This window comes from Carcharodon carcharias, chromosome 17 (genome assembly GCF_017639515.1).
Source record: "Carcharodon carcharias isolate sCarCar2 chromosome 17, sCarCar2.pri, whole genome shotgun sequence".
In the NCBI taxonomy this organism is placed as follows: Eukaryota; Metazoa; Chordata; class Chondrichthyes; order Lamniformes; family Lamnidae; genus Carcharodon; species Carcharodon carcharias.
In genome coordinates, this window is record NC_054483.1 from 47,447,473 (window position 1) to 47,470,612 (window position 23,140).

At 44.5% G+C, this 23,140-nt stretch overlaps 1 protein-coding gene across 1 annotated transcript in view; it reads left to right on the forward strand.

Moving 5' to 3' along the window:
• The window catches only part of LOC121289841 (catenin alpha-3-like), a 1,845,970-nt gene that overhangs the window by 1,401,340 nt on the left and 421,490 nt on the right, over nt 1-23,140 (forward strand). The window contains exon 12 of the mRNA XM_041209732.1: nt 19,220-19,420. Within this exon, the coding sequence (XP_041065666.1) occupies nt 19,220-19,420 (201 nt within the window). The remainder of the gene's footprint in view (nt 1-19,219; nt 19,421-23,140) is intronic.

Here is a 23,140-nt window from a genome sequence, read left to right on the forward strand (position 1 = left end):
GATGAAAGGTGTTACCATGGAGATTGCTAATGACTGACAGTTAACTGCCAAGCTTTGTTTAAATTCAAATCAGGCAAGTTGACCCTCATTGGTCAAGGCATTGCCCTGGGGAATGAACCAGAGAATGGCTGTCACTTATTATGTTTAGTTGATTAATTGATGAGTTGCTGTTGTATTGTTCCTAGTGTTGACCTGGCACAGTGGAGACACTTACTGTGTGAGCTAAAAAGTTCTGGGATCAAGCCCCACTCAAGAACTTGAGCAGATAATTTATAAATCAATACAGTACTGAAAGAATGCTGCTTTGTCAGAGGTGCCACCTTTCAGATGAAATGGAAGAGCAAAGTTCTTCTGGAAACCTGGTCAACATTTATACCTCAACCAACATTGCTAAAAACAGATCAGTAATCTTATTGCTATTTGTAGAAGCTTGCAGTGTACAAATTCACTGCTACATTTCCCCAGACCACAACAGTGACTGCTCTTCCAAAGTAATTCCATGGACATGAAGTGTTTTGGGATGTCCTTAAGATTTTGAAAGGCACTATATTTCTGGCAACCAGCCAAAATCAAGATTGGGACATCTCTGGAAGCAAGTGGTTCACTAACTTTTGATTAATTACCCTTTATCCCAGGAAGCCGGAGGAATAGACAATAATTAGGATTCCGACTGTCCAACTGGAGAAAAAAGGCTCGAGGTACAAAAGTATAACATTGCAGAGTTCAGGAAACAAGAAGTTGCTTCAGTAACACTCCTGTAGTTCATGAATGAATCAACATCGTGAGACACCATGTATTTACAGTACATCAATTTATTAGTGACCCTGTAAATAGTTATTTATGAAGTGTGTACACTTGTGAATATCATAACTGTCAGCAGAATCAGCAGGTGTTCGCAATTACGAAGAGAGGGCATCCAAAAATATTATCAAGTTATATCATAGAAAACCCAAAGGTGTTCTATAAATACAGAAAGAGCAAAAGGATAACTAAGAAGAGTAGGGCCTATAAGAGACCAAAAAGCTCACAGCCTGAATTTTCCGGTTGGTGGGTGGGGGGGGGTGGGAACAGGAGCGGGCACGGACCCGATCACCACCCGCAATCGGGTCCGCGCCACCATTTTAGGCTGGCAGGCCAATTAAGCTCAGCACATTTCTCGACTCCTGAGGATAGTGGGAGTGTGCGAGCGGTGGCAGCTGTGCACAGACCGCCAGGTCCAATGGTGACCTGGCAGCCTGTTTCAATGAAGACCTGGCAGACTTTTCTAGGCTGCTCACAATGGCAAGTGCAAGGCCAGCAGAGGGCTTCTGGAGCAGGCCAGTCCAGAGGGTAAGCCAGTGGAGCAGGCGAGGCTGGAGGGTAGGGTGGTGGGACAGGCCAGGCCTCATTTTTCTGATGACTGCCTTGCTGCCTCCTCGAGGAGGTGGCAGCTTGGTGGGAGGTGCTGGTCCCCCAGGATGGGAGGAGGAGGCCCCCCCCCCCCCACCACATGACGAAATGCTCCTGAGAGGAGGTGGCGGAGGTGATGAGCTCCTGCGACGTGGTGCGGTGCACCTGGATCCACTGTCGCAAGTGCTTCAATGACTTGTTGCGCTCTGGCAGGGTGAGGACCATGTTGGCATTGGGCATTTAACCCAGCAGGTCAGCTTAACCCCCTGCTCTACCACCTCCACTAAGTCTGAGTGTAATGACTGTATTGAATCATTGATGGCATGTGTCCTCTGCTGGGTGGGCCAGCAGATATTGCCAATGCTGAGGTCAGTCTGAGAGAGTGATAAGGAGATGCATATTTCCCCTGCAGCATGTGTTACACTGAGTCCCACATGACTGGTTTCGGGGCTGCCTGGTGGAGCTGCACCTAGGCACTGAGTTAGAACTCCAGGAAATATCCAAGTCAGGGTGATGACATGCTGGGAGGGGAGCTTTGAGGAGGCGTGGCAACGAACCATCTGCTGCCCTCTGCGCTCCATGTACTTGTGCCTCCTTGCTATGGAAGGATAAACCGTGTGGTGCCAAAAGTGTGTCCATGGGAGGTGTTGAGCAGCTCTAGCATCTTTGTGTGAGTGTTCGGCAGCAGAAGGGTGAGGAGGCTCTGGAGCCCTGCAATGTCCCACTCTGGTTGGGGTGGGCCGTACGCAAAGTGAGTCCATGTACAATTTGCACTAATCAATGCTTGTCTCTCATTTTCAGGAGAAGAATGCTCATAACGTGGCAGAGCGTGTGAGGACTGGCAGCGGCCAAACGCAGTTGGCCATTCTCAGCCGTTTCGAGCAGGAGGCCCTGGATTTGGAGAGGTGCCATGCACCCAGGTCCACTGGTGTCGATGAAGTATTTATGCACAGCAGTGAGGTCAGCATTGTTCTCCCAACAGCCATAGCAGTGCTGAATGTTGAAAGATTAAATTTTGCAGCATGGCTTGCCCATTGGTTATGGAAGGATGAGCGCAAGATGATCCGGGTGACAGGAATGCACTTTGTCATTTTCTCCACGTTAACTGATCCACTGTCCTTGTTCTTCCTTTCAGCATCAGTGGAGCAGGGCCGGGAGGAGGAGCAGCAGAGGCCACCTCTCACACCTGAGGGCCCTGAAGTCTCAGCTGCGTTACACAATCTCTGCCAGGCAGGCACCAGCGCAGATACTAGCACCTCAGTGGGAATTAGAACATCAGCTAGTGTCCCGGGGCACAGCAGTGAGGGCACTTCACAGTTGCTGGAGGAGTTGGCAGTGACAGAGACTGCCCATTGCGCCAAAAGTCAGAAGATTGCAAGGGACCAGGCACATGCTCAGTCAGTGCCTGATGATGGGCCTCTGGAGTCATCCACGACGCAGCAGCTGCAGGAAATGCGGCCGGGTGTGCAGGAGCATCTGGGGGAGATACATGAGGCTATGCTTGGCATGGTCTCCATGGTGGAGGAGTCTACGCAGATGCTCGCTGAAGCAATGAACCTCATGTCCGAGCGCCAAGCGTCCTCCATGGAGAGGGTGGCGCCTCTCCTCCAGGAGACCCGTCAGGGTTTCCTGGGGATGTGCTCTGACCAGCAAGCCATCACATCGGCATTGCCCTCAGCTGATCAATGCCAGTGTGGGAGATGGCCTGGGCACCAAGCTTCCCAGCTCAGTGCCCATCCATCCACGGTGAGCAGAGAGGTCTGAAGCGACCTCACATCGGTGCAGCAGCTGCCTGTCGTCTCTGTGGGCAGCTCTCAGGGCGCTCCAGTTGAGGGCAACAGCATCTCCTCATCCCCTCTCCCAGTGACCGTATCAGGCTGTGACGACTGGGGAGATGCCAGGTGCGGAACTGGCAGATCCCTCCTAGGCGGGGTGAGCACAGGCTCCACGGGCCAGAGGACGACCGCCAAGGTCATCGAGGCCAACAGGGCAGCAGAGTCAGCAGGTTGTCTCAGATGCCACTCCCAGCGATGGGGCAGCACCAAGATGTAGCACCTGGAAATGTAAACATAAGGCACCCTAGGCACACCAAGGGTTTCTCACTGATGCTTTTGTGTTGGCCCGAAATGAGGTCCTTATGATTTGTTTTGATTTGTAGCATTATTGTATTTTTTTTGTAATTAGTACTTTGCTTGACACATTAAAATCAGATATGTCACCATGGCTGAGGGTGCCTCTTTTCTTCTGCACGTGGATAGTTTCTAAAACTGTAATGAGTGCTTTATTGGACATTCAGCTTTATTAACAAGACCCTTAGTGACTGTTGCTAACCTGGCAGATTTTGCACCTAGGTATTGAGTATGGAGCCTGCAGCCCAGGCTTGCCCTGAAGGTCCATTTGTGGTGCAGCTGAAGGTTCATTGGATTAAAGCCTTCTGGGTGTCCCTGCCTCCCTGGAGTATGCCTGAGTCAGCGTCTCCCTGTGTGTGCTCATCCTCGGAATCACTGCTGGACTCTTCATGTGCAGCCGCAGACGCTGCGCCGATGTCTTCATCGTCCACTTCATCCCCCCCTTTCCAGCGCAAGATTGTGGAGAGCGCAGCATGCTACCACTGTCACCGACACATGATCTGGGGGTTACTGGAGTGTGCACCCTGAGCGGTCCAGGCATCAGAAGCGACTCTTGAGAAGACCGATGGCTCTCTCCACCACAGCCCTTGTGGTGCCATGGCTCCTATTGTACCGCTGCTCAGCTTCTGTTCTTGGATGGTGGAGAGACATCAGATCCACCTTCTGAGGGGATAGCCCTTGTCACCCAGCAGCCATCCATCCATCCGGGCTGGAGCACTGAAGAACCCCGGCACCTGGGAGTGTCTGAGGATGTAGACGTTGTGGGAGCTGCCTGGGTATCTTGCACAGACTTGCAGAATCTGCATCCTGCGGTCACACACTATCTGCACATTCATGGAGTGGAGGCCCTTCCTGTTGGCGACGGCACCGGGCTCATCTGCTGGCACCTTGATGGCCACATGTGTGCAGTCGATTGCACCCTGGACACGGGGGAAGCCAGCAATGGCCGCGAAGCCTCTGGCTCGCTGTGCCTGACTTATCTGGTCGCAGCAGAAGTGGATGAACGTCAAGCCCGTCTGAACAGAGCGTCTGTAACCTGCTTGACACAAGTGTGGACAGCTGATTGGGAAACATCGCAAAGATCACCCACCGAGCCCTGGAAGGAGCCAAAGGCGTAGAAGCTGAGGGCAGCTGTGACCTTCAGAGCTGCTGGGATGGGGTGTCCATCCACACAGTTAGGGGAGATCTCAGGGACAATCATCTGACAGAAATAGTTGATTGTGTCCCTTAAGAGACGGAGGCTCGTTCGGCACTGCACCTCAGTCATATTGAGGTAACTGCTTCACCGCCTGGATACCCTGGCAACATGATAGTGGCATCCTCTGTGGCCCCTTCTGCCTTGGACGTCCTGTTGGCCCTGCACCCCTTGTGCCTGCGTCTGTCCTCCCAAAGTTGGCTCCCCTGGAGGTTAAATGTGCACTCCTGGCCTCCTCCCCCTTCCTCCTCAGAGGACCTGCCTCCAGTGGAGAATTCAGCCCCCATTCCCAGGCTAAGGGAAGGCTTCCTGAAAGCTCCAGGCCCAATAAAGACACCTCACTGCAGAGTGCTGACCTGAAAGTTAAGAGTCCAGAAAAAGTAGTTGGTATGTGTTTTGAAGTACTACAGATCACACAGGCAACTTTCAAAAATAAATACTTTACTGTGCTCATTCACATCCCCAGTGAGTGCTCTTAGCCTGCCCATGGATGAGGTTAATACAAATGTCTCCTACCTGGCTGCCCATTGTGCCCGTGCGCCAACCCAAAGATTGCTGACAAGTCAGCATCGATTGAATGCTCAAGGGCCTTAACTAGCCCATTAATCAATGGCGGGTGCGTGTCTGACATCATCGTGCGCCCACCCAGCAAAATATTGCAGTGATGTCAGGACACTCGCCTGATGTCATTGTGCGTCATTTTATGCGTGGACGTGTGGGGCCCGCCCCTGCACAACAACAGGAAAATTCTGCCCCCTGTGTGTGTGTGAAGGTGGAAAATATGGACATGGATCATAATGAATACTTTGCACCTAACTTCACCAAAGAAGGAGACATTGTAGACGCTCTGGTCAAGAGTGTGAAATATTGCACTTTTTTTATTCATTCATGGGATGTGGGTGTTGCTGGCTAGGCCAGCATTTATTGCCCATTCCTAATTGCCCTTGTTAGGGCAATAGTCCACACATGGAATAAAAATAATGAGAGAGACAATATTAAGGGGTTTAGTATTTTTCAAAGTAGATAAATTGCCAGGTCCGGATAAAATGTATCCTAGGCTGTTAGGGGGAGCAAGGAAGGAAATAGCAGAAGCTCTGACCATCATTTTCCAATCTGCTCTGCCTTCACACTACAGGACTGGAAGACTGCTAATATTGCATAATGTTTAAAAAAGGTTGTGATAGACTGAGTAATTATAGGCCAGTCAGTCTAACACCTGTGGAGGGTAAATTATTAGATAAAACACTGAGATTAATCATCATTTAGTAAAGGACAGTTGTTATGTATTTGTTAAGGAATGTTCATGTCTAAATACCAGTTAAGCTACAGCTAGAGAAATACATAAAGCTCTGGTCACCATATTGCTAGAAGGATGTGATCGCACTATGGAGAGTACAGAGGAGATTAATGAGGATGTTGTCAGGAATGCAGAATTTTAGGTTTGAGGAAAGGTTGGATAGGTTGGGATGCTTTCTTTGGAACCCAGGAGGGTGAGGGGAGATTTAACTAAAGTGTATTAAATTAAGAAGGGCCTATAGAGTAGATTGGAAGAACCTAGCTCTCTTAATAGAGAGATCAATAATTAGTAGGCATGGATCTAAAGTAATTGCCAGGAGGATTAGAGGGGAGTTGAGGAATAATTTTTTCATGTAGAGGGATCTGGATATTCACTGCCTGAAAGGGTGGCAGAGGCACACAACCTCATCGTATTTGAAAAATAGTTGAATAAAGGGCTATGTCAAAAATAATGTTTCATTATTTGAAGGTGTACTAGATATCTCTCTATTAATGTCAAAAGTTAACCATGATTTGTAATTGTCAGCAGTTCTCTCAATGGCCAACGTTCTGGGACACAAAGGTGATACTTAGCTGAGTTCCATTCCAAACTGGAGCAAAGCACTCAGTGGGATGTGAACATCACTGACAAGCAATTATTGCCCATCCCTAATTGCCCTGAGTTGCCTTCTTGAACCACCACAGCCCATGTGGTGTAGGCACCCCGACAGTGCTTTTAGGGAGGGGGTTCCAGGATTTTGACCCAACTACAATGAAGGAATGGTGATATATTTCCAAGTCAGATGGTGAATGGCTTGGAGGGGATTTGCAGGTGGTGGTGTGCCTATGCACCTGCTGCTCTTGTCCTTCTAGGTGGTAGAAGGATTGGAAAGTGCTGTCATAAAAGCCTTGGCAAGTTGCTGCAGAGCATCTTGTAGCTGCAGACTGCAGACGCGATGGGCTGAATTTTCATTCCAAAATGGATGGGGGTATTGAGGTGAGCATGCTGGCAATTTCATATTGCTGAGTGGGGCGCTGGCTCTCCGACAGGGTCCCATGTCCCAACGATTTTGATGGAGGCAGTGGCAACCCATCCAAAAGTGGCAGGTCATTAACTGAGAAAGTTAAGAAGCCAGTTGAGAGCTCGTTGCAGGACTGAATGAGATTTTGGAGGTGAGGCATGGGAACGGTGTGGTCCAGCACTATGCCCAAGAAGCAAAGTGAAAGCCATTCCTGACGCTGCATGAATGGAGTAAAGAGGAGAGAGCAGCTTGGCTGGCCTTCTCCCACCATCCCAGAAAACAGGATACTCCACACAGCTGTCACCATCTCTAATGACACCTCAAAGGTAGTTGCCATGCTACTGCTTTGCTGTGCTATGCCATCACCAAGGATGCTGGCGTTCACAACAATGGCTGCCAGGTGCTCTTTAAATGGGGCCTGTCACCTCAATGCACATGCTGCCCTTAATTGGATGACGAACATGCCATTGAGCCACCAATTGGCTGTGACTGTCTCCTTCAAAATAGCTTCAGACAACAGATGTCAAGGAGGAGCGGTCCTGTGCCTGGAAATGGTCCTGATATTAGGGTACGGACCCAGAAATGAAAATACATTGGTGGAGGGAGCACATGTTGAAGGTGGTGGATGTGGTGCCCAGCTTCTTGAGTGTTGTAGTAGCTGCACTCACCCAGGCAAGTGGAGAGTATTCCATCACACACAAAACAAAAACAGAATTACCTGGAAAAACTCAGCAGGTCTGGCAGCATCGGCGGAGAAGAAAAGAGTTGATGTTTCGAGTCCTCATGACCCTTCAACAGAACTTGAGTATTCCATCACACTCCTGACTTGTGCCTTGTAGATGGTGGACAGGCTTTTTGGGAGTCAGGAGGTGAGTTACTTGCTGCAGAATTCCCAGCCTCTGACTTGCTCTTGTAGCCACAGTATTTATATGGCTAGTCAAATTCAGTTTCTGGTCAATAGTAAGTCCCCAGCATGTTGATAGTGGGGGATTCAGCTATCGTAATGTCATTGAATATCTGGGGAACATGATTAGATTTTCTCTTGTTGGGGATGGTCATTGCCTGGCATTTGTGTGGCAAGAATTTTACTTGCCAGTTATCAGCCCAAGCCTGAATATTGCCCCGGTCTTGCTGCATATGGGCATGGACTGCTTCAGTATCTGAAGAGTTATAAATGAGATTGAACACTGCAATCATCAGTGTTCAATTCCCACTTCTAGCCTGATATTGGAGTGTAGGCCGTTGATAAAGCAGCTGAAGATGTTGGGCCTAGGACACTAACCTGAGGAACTCCTGTAATGATGTCCTGGCACTGTGGTGATTGACCTCTAACAACTACAACCATCTTCCTTAGTGCTAGGTATAACTCCAACCAGCAGAGAGTTTTCCCCCTGATTCCCATTGACTCCAGTTTTGCTTGTGCTCCTTGATGCCACACTCAGTCAAATGTGGCCTTGATGTCAAGGTCAGTCACTCTCACCTCACCTCCGGAATTCAACTGCTTTTGTTCATGTTTGGACCAAGGCTGTAATGAGGTCAGGAGCAGAGTGGACCTGGCAGAATCTAAACTGATCATCAGTGAGCAGGTTATTGCTTAGTAATTGCCTCTTGATAGCACTGTCAATGACCCGTTCCATCACTTTGCTGATGAGTAGACTGATGGAGCAATAACTGGCCTGATTGGATTTGTCCCACTTTTTGTGTACAGGACATACCTGGGCAATTTTCCATCTGGCTGGGAAGATGCCAGTATTGTAGTTGTACTGGAACAGCTTGGCTAGTTGCACAGCTAATTCTGAAAAACAAGTCTTCAGTACTATTGCCAGAATATTGTCAGGACCCATAGCCTTTGCAGTATCCAGTGTCTTCAGCCATTTCTTGATATCGCGTGGAGTGAATCAAATTGGCTGAAGACTGGCATCTTTGATGCTGGGGACCTCCGGAGGAGGCCAAGATGGATCATCCACTGTCAGACCTGTCAGACATATTCTTCAGGTTTCGATCAACTCAGCCAGTGGTGTTGCTACTGAGCCACTCTTACTAATAGGTCCTCTACCCAGCTTACACCCTGTGTCCTTGTTACCCTCATTGTCTCTTCCAGGAGATGTTCAACATGGAGGAGTATTGATTCATGTGCTATGGGAGGGCGGTGGGTGAAAATTAGCTGGAGATTTCCTTGCTCATATTTGATGTCATGAGACTTTATGTGGTCTGGCATCAATGTTGAGGACCCCCAAAGCCACTCATCCCTGACTGTAATACCACTGTGCTTCCACCTCTGGTGGGTCTGTACCATGGGTGGGTACAGGACAATCCCAGGAACGGTGATGGAGGAGTCTGGGACATTGGCTGAAAGGTATAATTATATTAGGCTGTTGCTTGGCTATTCTATGGGACAGTCCTCCCACTTTTGGCACCAGTTCCCAGATGTTAGTGAGGGGATCCTTGCAGGGCCCTTGACTGGACAGGGTGTGCATTTGTCACGTCCAGTCCCCATAGCATTCAATTTAAAGTTGAAGAAAAACAGTTGTAGGAGACTCGGGAAACTCTGGTTGTTGTTATCCATTATCATCTTCATGCAAGCTAACCTTCAGAGACTTGTTAATTAAGTTCCCTCAACATCTTATCTATTTGAAATGAATTAATTTTTGAACTGGATGACTCCCAGGGAGTCAAGACCAGATGTAGTCTTCAGTTGATATGGGATTAGAAGGTGGGGATAATTGTCCAGATATGCAGAGGCAAGATCTTTTAATAGGACATTGACAGATATATCCTAAGTGCAGATACATTTAGTTCTCATTTTGCAGGCATAGTTCTGCCTTTGTTTCTAAATAATACTTTGACTTAATATGATCATTAATAGCAAACCATGATAGTTCACTGCAGTTTAGGATTTAGAAATTAAAATAATAAGCTTAAGTTTTTAAGTATCTGAAGTAGATGAATTATTGCAGCATCATGGATTGTAGGTTCGTATCAGGAATTTCAGAATTTGATGGACATGCTGAATTTCCTGTGTTCACCCCTGTTGCTCGATAGAATGTGGATAGCATAAATTTATTGAAGGGGAAGCTAGTTAAACACATGAGGGAGAAAAGGATGGAAGGATGTATTAATGTGGTTAGATAAAGTTAGCTGGGAGGAGACACATGCAGAGTATTAACACTGGTCAAATGGCCCATTTCTACTCTGTAAATTTGGTGTAAGTCTATAAACCATGCTAATTCATCTTACCCAGTGTATTGTAGCTGCAATGAGGTTTTACAGTACTGTAACATTATTTGCTTGAACTTTCTCTCAAGCCAGACAATCTGAAACATGGTGCAATGTGGAAAGGTTGTGTTTGCCTTCAGGCATTGACAGGGCACATTTTGTCAAACTCTTTGAGAATTACATTTGGCAGTTCTTGACCAGACACCTTAGGATGAAGCAGTTTAGCAACTACAGGCTTGAGTGATGACTCCAGACTGACACTCCAGTCCAGTATTGAATTTGTGCTGTTGTTAGAGGTGCCATCTTTCAGGTGAAATGTTAAACCACCTGTTCAAGTGGATATAAAAGGTCACATACAACCATTTGAAAATCAAGGTGTTCTCCCAGTGTCCTGGCCTACATATCTCCCTGAAGTAACACCACCAAAAACAAAAGAACTGGCCCTTCATTCACTCACTGTTTCTGACCCCTAGCAGTTTTTGTTTACATAACAAATGTTCTTGTATTTCACAAACCCATGTAGCAGCTATTACCTCTTTCTCTATCACTGCATATCTCTGTTCAGTCTCTGCCAGTGAACGGGATGCACAGTAAACTGTTCAACACTTTCCATCCGTTTGTAGCTGAACGAGTACAGCTCCAGTCCTGTACAAGATGAATCTGCAGTGGGTAGTTCTGGGTCATAGTGAGTTGAAGTATCAGGTGATATCAGCAACTCTTTGATTTTCTCAAATGACCTCTGTTGAGTTTCCTCCCAGCATCATGTATTGTCTTGTTATAACAGCTGACGTAGTGGCTCATTGACAATAGCTGTTGGGCAGGAACTTTCTGACTTGGTTTACCATACCCATGAATCTCTGGGGCTCAGTCACGTTCCGAGGAACTGGAAACTCCTTGATTGCTCTTGTTTTCTGTGGGTCAACTCTGACACTGGATACATCCACAATATCCCAAGGAGCATGACAGTCAGCTGTGAGAATTCACATTTGTTGTTGAATGTAAGTCCTGCTTCCTGTAAGCATTACAGCACAGCTCACACTCTAATGTCATGTTCTGTCTGAATGGATCCATGGATCAGGATCTCATCCATGGGGCATGTGACTCCATCCCCTCCTCCTAGGATACTTGACATTGTCCTCTGGGAGGTTTCTGGACCTGATGTGATGCTGAAGGGTAATCTGTTGAAACTAACCCTTCCATTGCTGTATTGAAGGCTGTGAGCAACTTAGACTCTTCATTGCGAGGTAGTTGCCAACAACCACTATCTGCAACTAGCTTTTTAAAATTCTTCCATGGGGTGTGGGTGTTGCTGGCTAGACCAGCATTTATTGTCCATCCTTAATTGCTCTTGAGAAGGTGGTGGTGAGCTGCCATCTTGAACCGCTGCAGTCCATGTAGTGTAGGTACACCCACAGAGCTGTTAGAGAGGGAGTTCTAAGATTTTGACCTAGCAACAGCGAAGGAACAATGATATATTTCCAAGTCAGGATGGTAAGTGGCTTGGAGGGGAACTTCCAGGTGGTGGTGTTCTCATGTGCCTGCTGCCCTTGTCCTTCTAGATGGTAGTGGTTGTGGGTTTGGAAGGTGCTGTCTAAGGAGCCCTGGTAAGATCCTGCAGTGCATCTTGTTGATGGTACACACTGCTGCCACTGTGCATCAGCAGTGGAGGTACTGAATGTTTCTGCATGGGGTGCCAATCAAACGGGCTGCTTTGTCCTTGATGATATCAAGCTTCTTGAAAGTTGCTGGAGCTGCACTCATGCAGGCAAGTGGGAAGTATTCCATCACACTCCTGACTTATGTCCTATAGATGGTGGACAAGTTTTGGGGAGTTATGAGGTGAGTTACTCACTGCAGAATTCAAAGCCTCTGACCTGCTTTTATAGCCACAGCATTTATGTGTCTAGTCCAGTTCAGTTTCTGGTCAATGGTAACTCCCCAGGATGTTGATAGTGGGGGATTCAGTGTTGATAATGCCATTGAATGTCATGGGGAGATGGTTAGATTCTCTCTTGTTGGAGATGGTTATTGCCTGGCACTTGTGTGGCGTGAATGTTACTTGCTACTTGTCAGCCCAAGCCTGGATATTGTCCAGGTTTTGCTGCATTTGGACATGGACTGCTTCAGTATCTGAGGAGTTGTGAATGGTGCTGAACACTGTGCAATCATCAGTGAACATCGCCACTTCTGACCTTATGATGGAAGGAAGGTCATTGATGAAGCAGCTAAAGACAGTTTGGCCGAGGACACTACCCTGAGGAACGCATGTGATGATGTCATGAAACTGAGATGATTGGCATCAAACAAACCCAACCATTTTTCTTTGAGCTAGGTATGACTCCAACTATTGGAAAGTTTCCCCCCTGATTCCCATTGACTCCAGTTTTGCTAGGGCTCCTTCATGCCCCACTTGTTCAAATGCTGACTTGATGTCAAGGGCAGTCATTCTCACTTCATCTCAGGAGTTCAGCTCTTTTGGCCATGCTTGAACCAAGGCTGTAATGAGGTCAGGAGCCAAGTGGCCTTGCCAGAACCCAAACTGAGCAGGTTGTTGCTAAGCAAGGGCCGCTTAATAGCACTGCTAATGACTCCTTCCATTACCTTCCTGATGATCAAGAATAGACTGATGAGGCGGTAATTGGCTGAGTTGGATTTGACCCGCTTTTTGTGTATAGGACATACCTGGGCATTTTTCCACATTGCAGGGTAGACACCAGTGTTGTAGCTTAGTGAATATTTAACTTTTTCCCAGTTTAGCTAAGCTCTCATCCACATATGGCATTAGATGAACTGCCTTGTTCAGCTCTGTAAGATTTATACACATTCTGATTGATCCATTGGGTTTTGATATTGGGACCATTCCTGAGCCCAGCTTGTTGGTTCTGTCACAGATGAAATAATGCCTTGTTCATCATAGAGTCAATTTTTTACCTATGGCAAGAGCAGATGAGGAGCTTTTCTGGGTGTTAACAGACACATTGGCTTCATTTCAGGACATAGAGTGATGTGGTACATTGTCTTCAGCTTTCCTAGTCCTGTGAACAGCTGTGGTTTTTAGGCTGATCTTCTCAGCTTTCCAGTTCCTCCATGCTGCACGTCAGTACTGGCCCTCCTGGTCAAAAGTGAGCAATTCTGGTTCTGAATCACATATGATGTTTTAGTGATTTATTACTCTTGATGTTGAAGGGTTGCCTTCAGTTCTCCTATGACCTTGAGTCTATCCCTCCCAGCCCTTGTAGTTTTAAGCATGATGATTATAGAGAGCTTTGCTGCAACCACGGTTCAACATCAGAAAGAACAAAAACTGCTGCACCTGTGACTAACTTAAAGCATGTCTTGTTTCCCTCAACGAGGATATCAGCACTCCTATAGCTTGATTCCTGAACGTCTCCAAGGTAATGCACTTCAATAACATGGATATCACCTCCTTCATGGATCTTGCCACTTTTCAAAGGCTTCCCTTTGTGTGTATTCTATGCAGGCTTCTTGCTGTGGCACACAGCCCGGAAGTGGCCTATCCTTCTGCACAAATTGCATTTGGCCTCTTTGGCGGGGAAGTTTTCACACCTTTGTTTATCCCTGCCACCCCAATTACAGTGAGCTGGGTCTGCTGATGGACACTCTCCCTGGCTTTTTTACAACAGCTTCTCTGTTCTTAAATTTAAAATACTCTACTGAGTCACTTGCTTTTGAGATAGAGTTCTCCTTGTTACATTGAACCACCGATTGATTCTGCATGGCTGCTCAGTTGGATTGCCTTTGCTAAGGTTAGATCATCTCTTGACTGCAAGTGGCCAGACAAGGCATCATCTAACACTCCCACGATGATTCTGTCTCTGATTAGTCTGTATTTCAAACTGTCATACTCACAGTCCTCTGTAAATCTATATAGGTCATTTATGAATGCTTTAATACTTTCCCCTCGACCTTAGGTATGCTTGTTCAATTTAACCTGTGCAACAATGGTATTCTTTCTCAGATTGAAGCGTGTATCAAGTGCTTTGATTACTTCATTTTACATGGCTTTCTCCTTATCGATACCCTGCGTGACAAGGATATCATTTGCACAGTCACCCATCACGTATAACAGCATACTGACCTGCTCACATTCATAGCAAGGCCCAACCTAGTCTGGCAAACCTATGATACCATTTTGGATATGCTTCTGCTTGGTTGAGGCATGCAATCTTCTCAAAGTAGTCAGGAAATGATAGAGGTTTCTCCATCACTATTTCTCATGCACTGTCACCATACAATATTCATGGTATTATTAGACTAACACTTAATGAGCCCGCAGAGCTAAATTAAATAGGAGCTTTATTGGAAAACACCTTACTGCTCTGCTTTACATCTTCCACAAGGCTGCATATGAGACTAAGTCATGATGATGCACACTGTTTATGCTTAGCATATTAAATGATTTGAATTAACCCATTAGCAACACAATATCCACATTACAGTACAGATTCCAGCACTTTTCCAATCACTGATATTAGGTGGGGGGATGGTAGCATAGTGATAATGTCACTGGGCTAGTAACCCAGAAGCCCATGCTAATGCTTTCAGGACATGGGTTCAAATCCTACCACAGCAACTGGTGGAATTTGAATTCAGTTAACAAATATGCAATATAAAGCTACTCTCAATAACCTGCATGATAAAGAGGAAGGGAGTGTGGGAATTAAGAGTGGTCATGTTAAGGTAAACACTGGCTTATGCTGGGAGTGGCAAATGGCCTATTCAATGCTGAAAGACTCCAGAATTCTGTGGACAAACCAATTATAACAGGTGTCTGAGAAGCACAACTGTTTATTGATAATGTTATATATCAACTTTGTTATTTAACAAGAAAAATAATTTTAAAATTGCAATTCCTTTGATAATGTTATGACATGGCAGATGATGTGCGCCAGGTGGACCAAATGCACAAGGGAAACTTGCTCGTGCTATTACAATGATTTTATAATTTGTATTTATTATGAGAAGCTAAGTGCACTGAATTCAGAAGTAATGAGCCCACCAAGATATTTAGAGATTTTAAAAATTGAATTAAAATATTTATTCACAAAATAAAAGATTTCAAGCACATACATAAGACTACAATTACTTACTACTATAACAACACCTAAAATTCCTAATTAACCTGAATCCCAGTTAAACACCCCATTTAAGGCAACAGACCAAAATAGATTTTAGATTTAAACAAAACCAGCAATTTAACACAGTACCCACTTGACAGTAAAATTCCAAATGGCTTCTTCATCTTCAGTTACTTTACACAAGAGATTATGCACAAATGGATGGAGGCTTCTTGAAGGCTGTTTTACACACTCCTGTTAGATCTTACATGGCCCTCTCCTCACATACCTTTCATTCTCCTTTATATATGTTTCTCTCTCTTTAATATGCAAATTCTACTGTTCCATGTGTCTTTGAAATTGTATCTTCCTCAATATAAAAACTTTCATGTTGCCAATATTGTCATTAACCTTTGGAAAAAAAATAAACACACTCCTTAGCCTTGCTTATCTGGCTAGCTGTAAACAGACTAACATCCCTTTGAAATCCAACAATCCCTTCTCTTATCTAAAAATGCAAATTCCCTTGACACCTTCCATGCTAAGCCAGCATTCATGTTTACTTGATAGCATCTCAAACACATTTCTACCTAGCTTCTTTTGATGATTTCAAGCTTGCAATCTACTGGACTCCAAATGTAATTAAAGCACACAGTCAGAACCACCTATACTTACATCCATAAACCTACTTTACAATATCCAGAAAAATATTATGAAAATTATTATACTTTCATCACATTAAGCTAAGAGAAGGGATTTCCCTAATATGTTATTGATGGCAACCCAAAATTAAAATTCATCTGGTATTCTAAAGTCTAAAGACTCCACAGTCTACTGTGCAACTAACTGAGTCCTCATTTGGGGTTTTGTTGCAATGTACATATATGAGCTTTTTGTTACTGCATTTGCTCTTCACTACAATCTGCATATGTTAGAATCATAGAATCAGATAGCACAAAGGAGGCCATTTGATCCATCAAGCTTAGATCGCCTCTTTGGAAAAGTTGTCCAGTTAATCCCACTCCTCGGCTCCTTGCCCATAAGCCTGCAATTATTTTTCCTTGTCAGGTATTTACCCAATCCACTTTTAAAGTTACTGTTGGACCTGCTTCCACCACCTGTTCCCATAGTGCATCCAAATAACAACAACTTTCTGGGTAAAAAAAATTTCCCATGTATCGCTTCTGGTCCGTTTACCAATGAATTTAAAATCTGTCCCCTCTGGTTAACGAACCTCCTGCCATAGGAATCAATTTCTCTTTATTTTCTCTATCACAACTCTTCAAAATTTTGAACATCTCTATCAATCTCCTCGTAACCTTCTCTGCTCTAATAAGGGGAACATCTCACAGAATCACAGTGCAGAAGAGGCCCTTCAGCCCATTGCGTCTGCACTGACATGTGTGAAACATCTGACCTACCAACCTAATCCCATTTACCAGCACTTGGCCCATAGCCTTGAATGTTATGATGTGCCAAGTGCTCACCCAGGTACTTTTTAAAGGATGTGAGGCAACCTGCTTCCACCACCCTCCCAAGCAGCGCATTCAGGACCATCACCACCCTCTGGGTAAAAAAGTTTTTCCTCACATATGAAAAATTTTTGCTCACATCTCCACGTAACTGAATCTTTTGTCCTTTGTCCCACTCTAGTAAATCTCCTCTGTGTACACTCAGCAAAACGTGTGAGTGAGGAAAGTTTACAGATTTACCTTGCTGGCTTGAAACCAATGCTGGAGGGAAAGAAAGTTTCTCAAACTAATTAGGTGGATGTGAGTCATAAACTGTCTGATTGTTTTACATGTACGTAGAAATTGTTAGGCATCCAGGAGGACAGATATCTCCTGATGTTATACTTTGTACAGAATGTGGAGGGTTTTTTTATTAGTTTGCAACCTTCACCTTTAGGCAACTATTCTCTGCTGCCTCCAGAAAGCCTGATGATGACGTTGATGAAGGAAGATATTGGAGCCAATCTTTACTCAGTTTTATATTTACTTACAGAGTGAAACATTACAAGCTTGAGTCCCCCACACAGTTTCAGTGCGTCTCTTATTTACAAATGCTCAAGTAGAGCACCAATTAAGGCCCTCTAGATGCATATAATTCAACACAATTGATGTACAATTAACACTCTGTACCTTCTCTAAGGTGGGAGGCTTGTGGCACAGGAGTAGCATCCCTAAGCCAGATGCTCTGGGTTCAAGTCCCACCCAAGGACTTGACTGACAAGGAAATTGCATTCATAAAGCAGCCAAGCAGGTTGAATATCAACCTATAATCCCTTCCAACAGACACTAATAGCCAGTGGGAGAGATTCCTGTTCAGCCATGTAATGGAAAGAATGTTGGAACATCTACCATCACTATCCATAGCTCCAGACTACAACATGAATGTTAATGCGTATGTTGCCACAACAACTCAGACTCTCTGAGTGATTTGTGGCACACATCCTTCCTAAGACATTGACATCCTTCCCTAAGTGTGATGCCTGGACTTGGGCCACAATATTCCAGCTGTTTTAGAAAGGTTTCACATAATCCCTTGCTTTTGAACGCTATTATTACAGTCAAGTATCCTGTATGCCTTTTCGGATTCATAACCTGTCCCGTCACCTTCAAAGACTTAGTTAAGTACACCACAAGGTCTCTCAACCTCTGGACACCCTTTAAAATTGTACCATTTATTTCATTTGCCTCCCCTCATTCTGCTTACCAAAATGAATTACTTCACATTTCTCTGCATTAAATTTTATCTGTCATGGACAGGGTGGATAGGGAACAGCTGTTCCCCTTAGTTGAAGGGTCAGTCACAAGGGGACATGAGTGCAAGATGAGGGGCAGGAGGTTTAGGGGGGATGTGAGGAAAATTTTTTTACCCAGAGGGTGGTGATGGTCTGGAATGCGCTGCCTGAGAGGGTGGTGGAGGCGGGTTGCCTTTCAACCTTTAAAAAGTATCTGGAGGAGCAGTTGACACGTCATAACATTCAAGGCTATGGGCCAAGTGCTGGTAAATGGGATAGGTAGGTAGGTCAGGTGTTTCTCACATGTCGGTGCAGACTCGATGGGCCGAAAGGCCTCTTCTGCACTGTGTGATTCTGTGATTCTGTGACGTGTCATCTGGAACCATTGAAGTAATGCCCTGTATACCCATGTGCAGTTCATTAATATAGATTAAAAAGGGCAGTGATCCCAATACCACCCCCTTGGGGACACTATTATATTCCCTCCAGTCTGAAAAACCACTACTCTTTGTCTCCTTGCTGATTTCTTACACACACACACACACACACACACAAACGCTGCCCCTTTAATTCTGTGGGCTTCAACTTTGCTAACAAATTTGTCATATGTTCCTTTATCAAATACCTTATCAAAATCCATTTACACAACATCAAGGAAATTAATTAAAGCGAATGAATTAAATCTATATTTAGTGCCTTTCTTTAATTTAACTTTGTAAACGAGAGCAACCACTGAACCAACCACGGCTAACACTGAGGGAAGATCAAAGGGACTTCCAATTTGCCTCAACAAATACCTCAATCTCATTCAGAATGTCTTCTTTTATTCTCCATATGTCAGCATCCTAAAAAGCATTAATTGCTACTGTGAAATATGTTGGCATCCATCCCACATTAAAATGGCCCAAACTCATTTTATGCAAAGCCCTTCAAGCCAGCACTGAGGTGAGCCTTTCATCTCATTATTTAGGGCTGGATTCGAATTTAGAATGTAGAGATAGAAGAACAGCAAGCAATCCACTCTCCAAATCTACTTCCTCAGAGGTTTGGTTTTAATTAGCCACGTTCATTAAGGTGTTTTTTCCAAGCTCCAAGTGAATTTCATATCCATTTCTTTACCAATTATATTGATGTTTCTTCCCTTACTGTCCCCCTTTTTTTTTGTTTTCCAGAATGCCACATTCTAGAAGATGTGAACAAATGCATTGTCGCTTTGAGGGAGCGTGACACAGATGCTATGGACCGTGCAGCGGGGGCTATTCAGGGACGAGCTACCAGGGTTGCTCATGCTGTCACCTGTGAGATGAATAACTATGAGCCTGGTGTCTACACAGAGGGAGTGATGAAAACCGTACAATATTTGGTGGAATTTGGTAAGTGGCTTTTATTTTCAGCTTTGAGTAACCATGGTAACCATAGGTATTGTGTCCAAAATATTCCTCTGATCTCTCAACTGACTGATCCTTGCTTTCGTAGTACTTACTTTTCATTCTTTATCTGAACTATACTGTGTCAGAAGTACATCAAAACTGAAGAGCATTTCAAAACAATTGGACAATGAGAGAGTGAGTCTATGTGTGTGTGTGTGTGTGTGTGTGTGTGTGTGTATGTATAATACTCACTCACATGTTTGCTTGCAGCACCAAAGAACAGCATCTGATGTTAATAGTAAAACTCTTAAATGGTTACTTAAATTGACTCCCTAACCATGAGATGTTAAGCTGTTTGCTAGAAATGGGTTAATGTCTCTGCTTAAATAGCGAAGGAAAGCCACACCAGCTTCTAAAAGTCTGTTGTAGGCTCATAAATTATCATGGTCAATTGGCCTTTTTTCTTTTGTATTGGGGATTTTTCTATCTGGTTCTGTGAAATCCATGGTGTTGTGTTAAATTATTTTAAGCATACATTTAATAATATGGAAGTGAAACTAGTAAGCTACTTGAATAATGACAGCACTGTACATGGCAAAATATTGTCCGTGGATTTTGTCCATTTCTCCCGGGCTCTCAGGACCAACGTTTTGACTTTCAAGTTATAGACTGAAGAGAAAAAAAATTGAAGGATTACAAGGAAAAGGCAGGGGAATGTGACTGTGTGAGTTGCTCTTGAAGAGAGCAGGCATGCACAAAATGGGCCAAGTGGCCTCTCCCTGTGCTGTAATCACTCTATAATTCTAGGTTCCTGTTGACATATTTAGAAAACAGGTGCCTGACTGGAAAGATGCTGTTGAAATCAAGATCAGCTGTTAGAGCAGTGCACATCCGGTATCAGGCTTCCAGAGCAAGCTCCAGCCTGTAACAGGCTCCAAACTAAGAGAGCTGCTGCCCAAGCTTCCAGCAGGCCTCAAGAAAGATTGAGGCTATAACAGGGCTGAACCTATGACAAGGCTGCAGACCAAACCTGTAACAGGGCTGCAAACCGAGCCTGTAGTGGGGCTGCAGACCAAGCCTGTAATGGGGCTGCAGACTGAGCCTTAACAGGGTTGCAAACCGAACCTGTAACAGAGTTGCAACCGGACCTATAACAAGGCTGCAGACTGAGCTTATAACAAGGCTGCAGCCCCAGCCAGTAAATAGCTTGATTGGGCCTCTATTTCAAATCTTTAACCAACCTGCAGACCCAGCCTGTAACCGGCCTGTAACCAGGTTGTAGATTGAACTCACACTGAAACTATGATCAAAATGAGGGAAAACTGGAATTAGGAAAGATCTCTGTTCAATATGTTGCTTTTTGTTTGGAAAGCTAGAAAGCAGCATAATTGTCAATTGATTTAATTATGAAAGACATTTTTTCAGCCAAGTGAATAGAAAGAAAGCCAACCTGTATTAGTACCAAGCCACAATTCTATGTCATAGTGACAAAAAAAAATCACAGCCTGTGGGTCTAGAGTTTTACTGGCAACTAGAGTTTTTTTCCAGATCTAAGGGTTTTTGTATCAAGTCACATTCCATCTGCTGCTTCATTGTAAACCTTTTGTTGTTAATTGACACATTTGTCTATTAAACAGTCCAAGCATAGTCTAAGTATGACAGGGTGACTGTGGGCAAAATGGACAGGATTCTTCAACCAGTGCAGTGTTGGTAATTAGACAAAAAGACAGCCTTTCCATTGGATTACAAAACACTTTTCCTTTACCCTGACAAAGTAGATTGATGTATGCGTCTGTGGGGAATTGGGTGCTGAGAAGAGCAATCTGTTGGTTTTTAAATCGTAAAGTATCGAGTATGGAGTTTTAAATCATAAAGTACATTGTTCTCAGTGTGACAGATATTTCGGTGAATTTATTAAGGGTGCTTTTTTGTTTTGGGCCGATTAAAAGGACATAATACAAATCCATCCTGAATCCATCCTCCAACCCCAGCAAGGCAAGGAAATGTACCTTCTTATGGGAGGCAAAATGCCAACTCAACAGCGACATGATCCTCAGGGTAGCATCTCTGTGAGCCAGCAATGCAGCTGTGATAAAAAAAACCACTCCAATGATCTAACTGGGTCATGGATAGGTGTGCCTGACTGCTTTAAGTGAAATCATGCACATTTTTATGAGGCAATCAATTCATAAAGCATGTCTTAATTCCTTAATTTGTGTCCAATGCTGTATATATTATAAAATAAAACAGCAACACACTTCAGAGCTGGAAATCGGAAATTAAAAATGCAGAAGATGTGGAAGCACTTACAGGTCAGGCAGCATCTGTGGAAACAGAGCTAACGCTTCAGACCAATGCCTTTTCATCAGAGCTTTCTCTTTCTCTTCCCATGAAGGTTGCCTGACCTACTGGGTATTTTCTGCTCTTTATTTCTGTTGATCATTTGAATCTATTATGAAAAGACAGCTATTTATGTTACTTTGTCCAGAGCCCCATACATGAACGCATTCACAGTCAAGTTTCTTTAAATAAGGCAGCAATTTATCGGTTCCCCATCACCAGCCTCCCTTTCCTTCTACAACAAAATGCATTCTACAGATGTGCAACCCCTTCCAGATCTTCAAGTGCTATCTTTCAATAGGCATGACATGTATTTCTCCAGCTCTCCCACTGCACGTAGGCGAGCTCCAGGGTATGTTACAGCTGGGTAAGAAGGCCAAGCAGGAGAGAGGGGGTGGAACGTGAATAAGGAGTGTTGGATGGCTTCGCACTTTGGAACTCGTTGCCCATTTTGTTGCATAGGAAGGACTTGGGACTGAATTATATTGAAGTCTGTGGTGAACAGAAGCTTGGCTAATGGGGTCAGCTTCTCCAGACAGCCCCAAGTTGCGATGTGTACCTGTAGATGGACAAGTGGTAATTAATATTCAAAATGAATGGCAATTAATACTCAGGATGGATATTTATTAGTATGCAAAGTCAATGGTGCCTAATATGCATAATTATGCTAATTAATATGCAACATTAATGTTAAATAATGTGCAATGAATGGTAATTAATATGCAAAATGAATGCCAATTCACATGTTAGATGGGCAGATGTTTCACTCAGAGACCATGCAATAGGTAAGTTGTGAGCAACAGCTGGTGTTCCAATTTATTAGGTTTATAAGATTGTTATTTTTTTGGGACTGTGCCTTTAATTTAAGTAAATTAAGTAAAATGAAGATGGTCGTGTGAGCTGTTCTGTAGTCTGCCTGACAGCAAGCCTGAATGGTTTTATCGGTACAGGCCAAAGGAAGGCTTAGATTGTTTTACCAAGAAGAAGGTACAAGGTATTTACACTTGGAGACAATGGCAGCAGCCTGTGTGTTAATGGTGGAGACTACGAGTCTCCAAAGTTCCAGAAAAGTGTTAAAATGCCGGGTTGTAAACAGCTGTGCTTTAAACTACCCACTTACTTCCCAGATGAATGAGAGGTGATCGCTCAGGGATAGCTAATTAGCATTCTACCTAGATACAAAGCCTATGTAATCCACATTGTCATGGGGAAGGATGCAGAGGAAGCCATTATAAAGATCAGGTTACAGGCTTTCCTAGAAAAGTGCTGAATGTCACAGAACCGAGTAGTCTACCTTTGTCCAGAAGAGAATGAACAGCTGGAGGCCAAAAAAGTGTCTATGGTTCGCCATGCAAGAATGTGAGTGGAAGCTTATACTTGGAT